This window comes from Pezoporus flaviventris, unplaced genomic scaffold, assembly GCF_033815535.1.
Source record: "Pezoporus flaviventris isolate CSIRO_AGI_PZ_B2104156 unplaced genomic scaffold, CSIRO_AGI_Pfla_v1 ptg000046l, whole genome shotgun sequence".
Classification (NCBI taxonomy): Eukaryota; Metazoa; Chordata; class Aves; order Psittaciformes; family Psittacidae; genus Pezoporus; species Pezoporus flaviventris.
The window spans coordinates 1,147,691-1,159,805 of NW_026892594.1; the positions used below are offsets into that span (position 1 = coordinate 1,147,691).

At 53.5% G+C, this 12,115-nt stretch overlaps 2 protein-coding genes across 5 annotated transcripts in view; one reads left to right on the plus strand and one right to left on the minus strand.

Annotated features, from left to right (window-relative positions):
* The first annotated feature begins 1,425 nt into the window (after positions 1-1,425).
* Positions 1,426-10,925, plus strand: IL15RA (interleukin 15 receptor subunit alpha). 3 transcript variants are annotated; one of them, XR_009745995.1, is made up of 8 exons: positions 1,426-1,606; positions 6,088-6,288; positions 6,397-6,474; positions 7,302-7,487; positions 7,896-7,925; positions 8,175-8,232; positions 8,345-8,653; positions 9,519-10,925. XR_009745995.1 is itself a non-coding variant. In XM_061467952.1 (7 exons), the coding sequence occupies exons 1-7, from the start codon at positions 1,534-1,536 to the stop codon at positions 8,448-8,450; spliced, it is 732 nt and encodes a 243-aa protein (XP_061323936.1). In that variant the 5' UTR covers positions 1,426-1,533; the 3' UTR covers positions 8,451-8,897. The 3 variants fall into 3 exon arrangements, 2 of the variants coding, with proteins under 2 accessions (XP_061323936.1, XP_061323937.1); XM_061467952.1 differs by lacking the exon at positions 9,519-10,925 and having other exon boundaries at positions 8,345-8,897; XM_061467953.1 differs by lacking the exons at positions 6,397-6,474; positions 9,519-10,925 and having other exon boundaries at positions 8,345-8,897.
* Positions 10,926-11,005: 80 nt separating this feature from the next.
* The window catches only part of FBH1 (F-box DNA helicase 1), a 29,463-nt gene continuing 28,353 nt past the window's right edge, over positions 11,006-12,115 (minus strand). For both annotated transcript variants that reach the window (XM_061467949.1, XM_061467948.1), the window contains exon 21: positions 11,006-11,322. In XM_061467949.1, the coding sequence (XP_061323933.1) occupies positions 11,203-11,322 (120 nt within the window). In that variant the 3' untranslated portion in view covers positions 11,006-11,202. The remainder of the gene's footprint in view (positions 11,323-12,115) is intronic.

Genomic DNA, 12,115 nt, shown 5'->3' on the forward strand with positions numbered 1-12,115 from the left:
TTGTTGGACATTAACCCAGAGGATATGATTTAAATTAAATAAGTAACTTGAACTGATGCACTCAAACCCATACAGTAATCAGCCCAAAGTTCATCCCAGTGCACCAAAAGTTACTGCCTTCCTTCGAGCTGTGACTTTCCATCCCTCAACAGACATTCTGGATAGTTTAAAAAATGACCTTGCTCCTTCTGTAATGAATGGCTGTGGAGTATTTCACTGTTCCACATTCCCATTCAGTGGAAATCAACGTGCGGTTACAATTCTGCTCAAGAAGGGGACGATTTGTTATGATCAGTGTTGTCTGATCTTGATTGAACAGTGAATGTCTGACCATATCCACCATGTGTCTTCTGCAGTCACTGAGATCTTTCTGAAACACATCAGTGTAAAGTCTCTCTCCTGTACCAGGGCAAAAGGGAGGGTTGAATTAGAAGCACTAGTTCCATGCAACATCATAGAATCCCAGACTGCTTTGAGTTGGAAGAGACCTTACAGCTCATCCAGTTCCAGCCCTCTGCCACAGGCAGGGACACCTTCCGCTAGAGCAGCTTGCTTCAAGCCCCATCAAACCTGGCTTTAAACCTGCTGCTCACGCTCTGGGGGTGCAGCCCAGCACATGGGGGATTTCTGGGCTCAAGCACACAGTGAAGCTGTGTCATGGAGAGCTTCTCATTGACCAACACCCCTGAGTCCTTCTCCTTAGGGCTGCCCCATTCAGTCTCCCCCAGCCTGTGTTTATACTTCAGATTGTCCCAGTTTGCACTTGTCCTTGTTGAATTCTGTAAGGTTCGCACAGTCCCACCTGTCCAGCATGTCCCGGTCCCTCTGAATCCCATCCCTTCCCTCCAGTGTGTCAACTGCACCATATAGCTCAGTGTCATCAGCAAACTTGCTGAGGGAAATCCATGTCACTGACAAAGGTGTTGTTCACCACTGATCCCAGCACCAAGCCCTGAGGAATACCACTCATCACTGATCTCCATTTGGACATCAAGCCATTGACCACAACTCTTTGAGTGGGACCATCCAGCCAATTCCTTATCCCCCAAATGGTCCATCCATCAAATCTGTGTCTCTTCAGTTTCATCCTTGAGATAAGGATTAGTGGTGAACTTGGCAGTCCTGGGGGAATACTGGACTTGGTGATCTTAAAGATCTTTTCTAACCTCATTGATTCTATGTAGTGTGGGAGAGCATCAAATGCTTTGCGTGTCCTCCCCGACACCCCCTCACCCCTCGCCCCATCACTGCATCCCCACCCGGACCTGCATCCTCCCTCGGGAACTGCATCCTTCTCCCCGGTTACCGAGCCTCGCCCGGAGCACTGCACCCCACCTCCCCGAGCTCCCCATCCCGGCAGCGTGGCGCGTCTCTCCCCGTCGCATCGGAGCAAAAGCGAAAGCGAAAGGAAAAGGAAACGCCGGGTACGTCCGACGGCGGCGGCGTGCAGCGGGGAAGCGCCACCGAGCCGCGGCGGGAGCCCTCAGCCCCCCGGCCCGGCGCCCGTGCCGCCGGTGCAGCCGGCGCCGTCCCATGGAGCGGCCGCTGCTGCCGCTGCTCTGCGGTACCGTCGCTTTCCTGCTGTCCTGGGTCGCCGCCGACAGCGGTAAGTGTCTCCCCGGGTGCTCATACCCGCCGCGGGGTGCCCACGATGTCCTTGGGCTGCTCGCTCTGCTTCCCAGGGTGGCAACGCTGCTCCCTGGGGTACCCATCCCGGTCCCTGCATGCCCACGCTTCTCTCTAGGTGCCCCACAAGCCACTGTGAGGTGCCTACACGTACCCTACAGTGCCCAGTCTGCACCCCCTTGTTCCCCTTGTGCCTTCCTGGAGGCTCCTGCCACCTCCCCACCGGTGTCCAGGTGATTTTTAGGATCCATATGATGCACCCACAGGAGATGTATCATGGTGGGATGTCACCCTGGTGGGCTCTGTGGGGTTTCCATGGGTTCTGTGAGGTGCTCATGGCTGAGCATCGCCACTGGGTAGGAATGTTGCACTGCGTCATGCCTCTCCAAAAGCACAGTCATAGAATTATGGACTCATGGAGTTATTTAGGTTGGAGAAGACCCTTAAGATCATTGAGACCAATTGCTAACCCAGCACTATGGACAAACTATGTCCCCAAGAGCCACATCTACACATCTTTTAAACCCCTTCAGGGACGGTGACTGCAGCCCTGCCCTGGGCAGCCTGTTCCAATGCCTGAGCACCCTCTGGGGAAGGAATTGTTCCTCAGCTCCATCTCAACCTGCCCTGGTGCAGCTTGAGGCCGTTTCCTCTTGTCCCATCCCTTGTTCCTTGGGAGCAGAGCCCAGCCCCTCCTGGCTCCATCCTCCTCTCAGGCAGTTGTAGGGAGCCATCAGGTCCCCCCTGAGCCTTCTCTTCTCCAGACTGAACCCCCCAGGTCCCTCAGCCCTTCCCCATCACACTTGTGCTCCAGGCCCTGCACCAGCTATTGGACACCCTTCACTATCTTTGGACACAGCAGCTTTGGGAAACACTGTCACAGATCAGCGCAGAGAGTGGAGGATGCCAACAGCACCAGGGAGCCACTGGCGGCAGTGGAAAGACCATTTAGGAAGCACTTAATGAATTGAAAACGTGGGAATCATGAAGGATTTGTGTGGAAGCACAGGTAAAAAGGCTGGAATGTAGCACAGAGCTTCAGGACAGCTTTAGCTTCTCCAGGTTCCCGTCTGCTGCCAAAGCTTCAGTGCTCTAGGATGTAGATCTGTTTCTCAACAGCCGGGTGCGGGCAGGGCTGTAAAATACTCCAACAGCAAAAATAAGGCCAGAGAGCTGTGTTTACTGCCAGGGATATGCACTGGAATGGGCTAAAAATAGCTTTCTCTGAAGGCAGTACCCCCAGTGGCCCCCTCCCGGACCTGCAGGCAATGTTCCTGGCAGTGGTGATGCAATTGGGACTGCCTTGGGGCTGATAATGTGGCTGAAGAACAGAAAGTGTTCATTGCTCTTAGTTCAGTTGAATCCATCAACTGAGTTAAAAGCCCCAATACAAGAGGGACGTGGAGCTGTTGGAGCGAGTCCAGAGAAGGCCACGGAGATGCTGCGAGGGCTGGAGCAGCTCTGCTCTGGAGCCAGGCTGAGAGAGCTGGGCTGGGTCAGCCTGGAGAAGAGAAGGCTCCTGAAGGGGAGACCTTAGAGCAGCTCCAGTGCCTAAAGGGGCTGCAGGAAAGCTGGAGAGGGGCTTTGGACAGGGGCCTGTAGGGACAGGCCAAGGGGAATGGCTTTAACCTGCCAGAGGGGAGACTGAGATGAGCTCTTAGGCAGAAGCTCTTCCCTGTGAGGGTGCTGAGGCGCTGGCACAGGGTGCCCAGAGAAGCTGTGGCTGCCCCATCCCTGGCAGTGTTCAAGGCCAGGTTGGACACAGGGGCTTGGAGCAAGCTGCTCTAGTGGAAGGTGTCCCTGCCTGTGGCAGGGGGCTGGAACTGGAGGAGCTTTAAGGTCTCTTCCAACACAAACCAGTCTGGGATTCTATGTAGTTACTCTCCAATGGGTTTATGCATGGTAATTAGATTATATGTGGCTTCTCCCTTCTACTGATAATTTTCCAAGAAAAATGCCCAAGCTTTCCTAGTGTGGATTCTCTGCTGTCTAGTTGTGGTTGTGCAGCCCATTGGATCCCCACAAAGCCAACCATGGCTCTCCCCATCCACTCACATTTTACACCCTTTCCTATTCACTGCTGAGGTATAAAAGAAAGGCTAAATCTTGGCCACACATCAAATCAGGCTGTAGCAGCACTGGGAACCGAAATTCCCAAAGACTTCCTCCCTTTCTTCTCCTTGGCATGTGTTTCATCTCATGAAACAAACTGAAATCAGTGCAGCAATCCTGGAAACCAGAGACATGGGGTCTTGTCATCATGACAAGATGATGATCAATGATGACAAGATGATGATCATAATTTTGGGCATTTTTGGAAAGAGAAGATCATTTTACAGCCAAGTCAGCTGGAAAGAAAGTGTTTTGGTGGGATTGGGATGAGGAGATGAGGTGTAAAAGCTGAAAGGCATAAGCAGGACTCACAGGTCCATGTTTTTCCTGGATTTTGTTGCTGCTTCTAGCTGGAATTCCCTCTGTGCTCCCTTTGTGGACATGGCTGTGAGTTACCTTGGCACTGGAAGGGCTTTTCCTTCATGTTATGGCATGGCTTCAGGTCTGGCAATGTGTGAGGAGGTTCTGAAACAGCCTCACCCCTGCCCTCCCCCATGCAACTTTTTGGGGTGTCCCCATGCCAGGAGACCCTGCACAGACCCACCCAAGCACTGATTAGATTCTCCCCAGGATGTCCTGGGGATAGATAACAAATTGGGGCAGGAGATACTTAGGATTAAAGAGATTTTCATCTCTGGGTGTTTTGGGTGCCTGGGGGAGCACGTTGTGGTCCTGTTCCCATTCACATAGTGCTCCCATCCCTCTGCCATCACATTCCTGTCCCCATCACTGGTGCATTCCAATCCCTGTCGTGCTCCCATCCCCACTGCCACAGCACTCCCTTTCCCACTGTGCTCCCATCATCATCCCATTCCCTATCCCAGCCCAACCAAGCATCCCTCCCTACTAAATGGACACCATCTCTGCTGTGCATCACTCCATTCCAGCTCTGGACCACTCATTCCAGCTCTGGACCACAGAATGGCTGTATACTGCTTTATCCCAGCCATTCATTGTTCCATCCCAGCTCTGGACCACTCCATCCTGGCTGTATACTGCTTTATCCCAGCCATGCATCACTCCATTCTAGCTCTGGACCACTCCATCCTGGCTGTATATTGCTTTATCCCAGCCATGCATCACTCCATCCTAGCTCTGGACCACTCCATCCTGGCTGTATATTGCTTTATCCCAGTCATGCATCACTCCATCCCAGCTCTGGAACATGACCATCACGCAGTGGCTTACACTGGGGGATGGGAGCTGACAGCAGCTGTCCACATGTGGTAATCTCTGGGTAACCAAGAAACTTTCTCCATCGTGCCAGAAAAAGAAGTGAACTTGTAACATCCTCTTGCGAAACTGACCTCAAATCAAGGCCACAAGGGAAGCACAAACCTTTCTAGGAGGAGGAAAAGCCAGAACTCACTGCCCATCGCAGCCCCACTGCCCAGCCACAGGATGATAATTGCCTTTCAACCACCTCCAGGGCCATAGGCTGCAAGCTCCAGTGGGAAAACTGCTGGGAAGTGGCTGGAGAACTCGCAGAACACCTAGAAGTTTTCACATCCAGCTGCAAAATAAACAGGAAATGGGGGGTGGTGAATGCAGCCAGGACAGAGCAGCTGGTGGTGGGATGGAGCCTGGATGTCTGAGAGAAGCCTTCAGTGACCAGAGGAGCTGCTTCAAATGGATCTTAGATCCCAGACTGGTTTGGGTTGAAAGAGACCTTAAAGCTCATCCAGATCCAGCCCCCTGCCACGGGCAGGGACACCTTCCACTAGAGCAGCTTGCTCCAAGCCCCCGTGTCCAACCTGGCCTTGAACACTGCCAGGGATGGGGCAGCCACAGCTTCTCTGGGCACCCTGTGCCAACTCCAACATCTTCCATTTTGTCAGGGCCAAACATGACCCAAGTCCTGAATTAGGCTTCATACACCCTTGTTTTCCATTCTGCAACGTGCCTGTGAGCACATTACCATGATCCATACCATCACTCAACTAATTCCCTTTCTACACAAGGTTCATGTGAAACAGCAGAACCACTCAAAACAGAACGCAGCAAATACAGAAGAAACCCAAGGAAAACACCCCAGCTTCAGATGTTTGAGAGTACCTCATCTGGGGTCTTTCTTTTACGTACTTACAACTAAAAGGTGACTGCAAACATGCTGGAAATGGAGCTTTGCCCTTCTCCATCCCATGTGCACAGGCACAGCCATCTCACACTGTCTTTCTGCAAGCTGGATGAGGCTTTTCCAACCCCCGGGCAGCAACAACTTCCCATACCCCCCCTCCTCGGGCAGGATTTGACCACCTTGGTTGCTATTCATCACAGTGAGCCAGGGCCAGAGGGTGCCCAGTCTCCCTGTTGTGACCCCCATCTCTTTGTTTCTTCTCTCCCCTCCAGTGCCAATGCGATGCAGCCGCCCCAAGGACGTGGCCAACGCTCACATCGACGTGGGCAACAACACCCTGCTCAACACCCGCCTGCGCTACACCTGCAACGCCGGCTACAAGCGCAAAGCCGGGACCTCCAGCCTCATCCAGTGCATCCTGCGGGATGACTCCAGCGAGCCCGACTGGACCCACACCACGCTCCAGTGCATCCGTAAGCCTTTTCTGGGCAGCTGGGATGTGATGGGGAGGTGGTGGAGGAGGATGAGGGATGGTGTGGGAGCTGCTGCTGATGGTGTCTCCACGTTGTGTCTTCCCAAAGGGGACCCAGCTCTACCTCCGGAAACCCCCAGCCCTGAGGTCCCAATGGCGCCGCACACTGAGAGGATGGCCCCAAAGGGTGAGGAATCATAGACTTATCTGGGTGGGAAAAGCCCTTTAAGCTCATCCAGTCCAACCATTACTCCAGCACGGCCAAGGCCACCTCTGACCCATGGTGCTGAGGGCCTTGCCTCCACGCTGTGTGAACACTTGCAGGGACGGTGACTGCAGCCCTGCCCTGGGCAGCCTGTTCCAATGCCTGAGCACCCTCTGGGGAAGGAATTGTTCCTCAGCTCCATCTAAACCTGCCCGGGTGCAGCTTGAGGCCGTTTCCTCTTGTCCCATCCCTTGTTCCTTGGGAGCAGAGCCCAGCCCCTCCTGGCTCCATCCTCCTCTCAGGCAGTTGTAGGGAGCCATCAGGTCCCCCCTGAGCCTTCTCTTCTCCAGACTGAACCCCCCAGGTCCCTCAGCCCTTCCCCATCACACTTGTGCTCCAGGCCCTGCACCAGCTCCGCTGCCCTTCTCTGGCCCCACTCCAACACCTCAAGGTCTCTCTTGCAGTGAGGGGCCCAAAGCTGAACACAGGATTCAAGGTGCAGCCTCACCAGTGCCCAGCACAAGGGAATGAAACTGCAAACACAACCCATGGGCTTTGGTTTGGGGTCACCATGGTCGTGGCCATGGCAAACCTACAACCACCATGGTGTAGAAAGCAAACAGTTTGATGGTGTGATAGAATTACTTCCATTGTGTGAAATCACACCGTTTTGTAGCTGCTGGATGGGCTGTTCCCTCACCATAACCTCCCTGAAACAGGCAAAAGGTTGAGCACTGAAAAAATGGTGCTGTTTGCAGGGTGCCTTTTAACTCCTGAAATTGAAAGGTTTTACACTATTTTCCCAGCAGGAACCACTGAAACCAGCTCGACCTCCAGCCCCTCTCCAGCAGCAACACCTGCACCCCCAGCACCTGATGGGACATCACCAGAGACACTTCCACCCCTGCAGCCATCCACACTGGGAGAGGAAACAGCTCCAGGGTCATCGCTGGGGACAACCACACTGCCTGACATCCCCCCAGAGCATGCTGCAGGTTGGGCCACCTCCTTAGGGAAGACAATCCATCAAAGAGGGGTAGGGCCAACCAGCAAAGGCTCTCCTACTTCAGTGCATTACTTCCCTTCTCTCCAAACCCCTTTTCAGTGAGAGTACCTCCTGTATTCCCGGCTTGTCATAGAATCCCAGACTGGTTAGGGTTGGAAAGGACCTTAAGCTCATCCAGTTCCAACTCCCTGCCAGTGGCAGGGACACCTCACACTAAACCATAGCACTCAAGGCTCTGTCCAACCTGGCCTTGAACACTGCCAGGGATGGAGCATTTACCACTTCCCTAGGCAACCTGTGGCAGGGCCTCATCACCTTCACAGGGAAGAACTTACTTTTTCCTTAATATCCAACCTGCATTGCAACTAAAAATCGTAATTTCTCTCTTCTTTTCCAGTTTCCATCCAGACCCTGGCCTCTTCCATTGGTAAGATGAGGAAAAAGTGTATTTTGGCAAACAGGGATTTATTTACTTTATTGCTTAGCTTAAAAGCCCTCCTTGGGGCTGTGGGTGGTTTCTGCCATGGTCAAGGGCAATGCTTTTGATGAGGAAGGATGCAGCACCCAAATTTCTTCACAAGACCACCTTGTGAACGTGCACAAAGTGGTTTTGGCTATTTGAGGAGCTGTTTTGTCTGAGTTGGATGACGCTCATCAGCCATTGGGTCCCCCCCAGGGCTCTCAGTGCTGCTGGTTGCTGGCATCGTGGCCTGCTGCTACTGGAGGATGAGAATGTAAGTGTCTGAACCCCATGAGGTCTTTCCATCCCAATGATGTGTTGCCCTCAGCCTCTGAATGGCAGCGAAAGGCCTTGAGGTGCCAGTGATGCTCCTCTCCCCTCTGCAGGCACTCAGGGCAGAGCCATGCGGTGGCAGTGACAGCCATCCCCATGGCGGCTGTTGCTTCTGAGAACGAGGAGATGCTGCCACCCAGTGTTTACCCCATGGGCTGAGCACTCAGCACCAGGCAAGTCGAAGCACCCACCAGCCCAGAGGATGCTCAAGGCTGGGATGGAAAGCTGAAAGCAGCAGCAGTGCATGGCAGAGCACATCCTAGTGCCCTGTACACGGAGCATCTTCACCCCAGGGACACGTGGCTGCTCTTCCCAGCCTGAACAAGGCACTGTCATGGATGAGACTCCTGCAGCATGCAAAGGTGGGTGCGTGTCCCATAAGGTGGGTGGGTGAGCTCCATGAGCACACTGTGGGGCATGGAGGTGAGAATCTGGAGGTTGGGAGGTGGACCTGGTGGTCAGCAGAGTACAGCCTGGGGGCTACCTGCCCCAGTGGAGGGTATATTGGGTGAAAAGGATGGGGTTTGAGTGCTAGGGGTGAACCTGGGCTCCCCTACCCCAAGAAACACCCATTCCCTGGCCAGGAGCAAGGCCAGTGATGGGGCAGCTGGAAACTCGTTTGGGACAAAAGAGACCTTAAAGCTCATCCAGCTCCAACCCCTGCCACAGGCAGCGACCCCTTCCACTAGAGCAGCTTGCTCCAAGCCCCTGTGTCCAACCTGGCCTTGGATACTGCCAGGGGTGGGGTAGCCACAGCTTCTCTGGGCACCCTGTGCCAGCGCCTCAGCACCCTCCCAGGGAAGAGCTTCTGCCTAAGAGCTCATCTCAGTCTCCCCTCTGGCAGGTTAAAGCCATTCCCCTTGGCCTGTCCCTACAGGCCCTTGTCCAAAGCCCCTCTCCAGCTTTCCTGCAGCCCCTTTAGGCACTGGAGCTGCTCTAAGGTCTCCCCTTCAGGAGCCTTCTCTTCTCCAGGCTGACCCAGCCCAGCTCTCTCAGCCTGGCTCCAGAGCAGAGCTGCTCCAGCCCTCGCAGCATCTCCATGGCCTTCTCTGGACTCACTCCAACAGCTCCGTGCCCTTCCTCTGTAGGGTCACCAGAACTTCAAAGTGCCCCAAGTGGGGTCTCCCCTCCCTGAGCTGCTGCTCATGCTCGGGGGGTGCAGCCCAGCACATGAGGGGGTTGGTTCTGGGCTCCAAGTGCCTCACCCCCCTTCCTGTTCTCTTTCAGCCATTCACTGGTGAACCCAAAAGCTGGTGAAGGTGCCTCATACACAGCTCAGGGATCCTGCAGACCCTGGGTGCCACTGGCAAGGAGCGATTTCACTGCAGACACCATCAGACTGAAGGCAATAAGACAACCTAAGGAAGTATTCCCCTTTGCATGGCTGCCCTTTTTCTACTCCAGTTGTTATCCCCTCATTTCCTGCTTGCTACAGAAGAGGCAGCTGTAGACAAATGCTGGTTTATGTATATATCTGTATATAATGTATATCAAATCATACACAGAGCAGTTGATCTTGTCTGTTTAGACATCCTGGCAGCCCTGAAGGTAGGAAGGATGGAGCAGGGCTGGGGTGAAATCCATCTTAGCAGCAGCCAGGGCTCACCACTACTCTCCAAGGCCAAGGGTGATGGGAAGGTGGAACTGCCTGTTCTCAGATGGACAGGGAAAGGGGTTTTAGAGGTCAGCTGGACATTAATTGATACCTGATACCCAACTTCTATGCCCTTTCCTTGCTGCTTTGTCTTGGCTTCTGGTTGTGCCACTGATCCGGACCATTGAAGCAGGAGGAAGCAGCACTTCGGATGTGACAGACCAAACCCTCTGGCAATGGCACAGCCTCTTCCAATGCACTGGTGGAAGACAGGTGAGGCTGGAAGGGATCCCTGGAGGTGCCTGGTCCAATTCCAAGTCTTAGGTGAAATTCTGCCCGTATTTAGGTGAGAACAGAGCAAGTGGAGTCCACACTTTGAGAGCAAAATCAGAGCCAGTGAAGCAAGTGAATGAAGCAAATGAAGCAATCACTCAGTAAATAACCATGGAAATCAACATGATGCCTTGGCCTCTTCCAGCAGGCATGGCTCTTGGCTCTGGGCCTATGTCCAACAGCTGATCTCTTCCCAAATCACTTTCAGTTTTGGAATGACACAGTGCCTGGCATAAGCCATCATCTGCACCTCTTGCATCACTGCTACTGTGGTGTCTGTCAATAAATGCAACCCCGGACAATTTCTTAACTGCAGGCAAGAGAACAAACAAAGCATGAAGGCTTTTTTAGTTTGTTACAACCTTAATTTCAGGTTTAAAACTCTCTCTGAGACTGAAACCAAATCAAAGCAGTTGCTCAGATGCTGACTCTCTTCTTTCCCTATGGTTTTCTTCCCCAGGGAGAAGGGGAATAGCCTGGGGAATCCCTTGGCTGCCTCATTCAGCTGGGAGAGCTTTAAAGACCTTTTCCCAGAGCCAACAGTGCAACATTCATTTTCTCAGAATAAAGTGTTTCTTTGGGTATTTTCTAGTATTTCCTCTTCTTCCAGTGGATCAAGGGATTTCACTGAGGAACTGACAGGATGGAGTAGACAGCAGTATCCTGGCAGCTTGGTCGCTGGAGGGGTATTCCTTGAGACAGAGGTAATGGAGGGGTGATGCTCAAAAGAACCCAAACCTTGCCCTGTCTGACACAAAGTGCATGTTCTTCTGTGCAGAGATGCAGAGCAGCCCACACTGACCAGCTTTGGAGAACAAAGTGGGGCTGGAGAAAAGGGCTCCCATCTGCCTGCAGAGAGCCCAGAGGGTTCTGCTTGGAGCTGGTCTGAAATCCTGCTCCAATATCCATCCGATTCTGAAGCTGGGATGTGACAACAAGCCTTGGATTGCATCCAGGGTGGCTTTGGGGAGCCAGAGAGCTTTGTTAGAGCTGGATGGGCTGCTCCTGAAGCGCTGGGGAGAAGATTAGTGGTGCCAGGGAGCCAAAGCGCTGCTGTGTGCAAGAGCGACAGAGGTAACCGCCTGCATCCCTGCTGTGGTTGCTCTGTGGGAGAAAGAGAGGAGACCTCAGAGGAGATGAAGGCTGGAGGAACCCAACCTGGGATGCAAGCCCTTCATGTCCAGAGAGGGGAATAAAAATGAACCCAAAGCATCTTCTGCCATCAGGGAAGTCCCTTATGGGGTGGTTTGTTTAATAGGTGCAACCAAAATATCCCTGTGCAGCTGTTTGCTGGTGAAGGATGAGGCTTTGTCATAGAGTCATGGAATGGTTTGGGCTGGAATGGATCTTAAAGCTCCTCCAGCTCCAACCCCTGCCACGGGCAGGGACACCTTCCACTAGAGCAGCTTGCTCCAAGCCCCCGTGTCCAACCTGGCCTTGAACACTGCCAGGGATGGGGCAGCCACAGCTTCTCTGGGCACCCTGTGCCAGCGCCTCAGCACCCTCACAGGGAAGAGCTTCTGCCTAAGAGCTCATCTCAGTCTCCCCTCTGGCAGGTTAAAGCCATTCCCCTTGGCCTGCCTGAACAGCCCCAATGTCCTCAGTGCTCATGTCCCCTTTGTATGGCTCAGAGGCATCTGCTGTCTCCTGGTCTGGACATGGAGCTCCACTGATTTACTGTGTGCTCAGCAGAGAGCTTGGCCTTCACCTTCTAGGATCCAGCCTAAAGGCAGAACTGTGGTATCAAAGCCAAAATGGGACCCAAAAGCCAGACTGTCAGTGAGATGAGTGTCAGTGCTGACCCCAAATGGCTGCTCTATGGCCTCAGCAGAGGCTCCAACGGCCAGATATGGGATCTGACATGCCAGAATCTCAAAACCAGCTCCACTGAGACCAC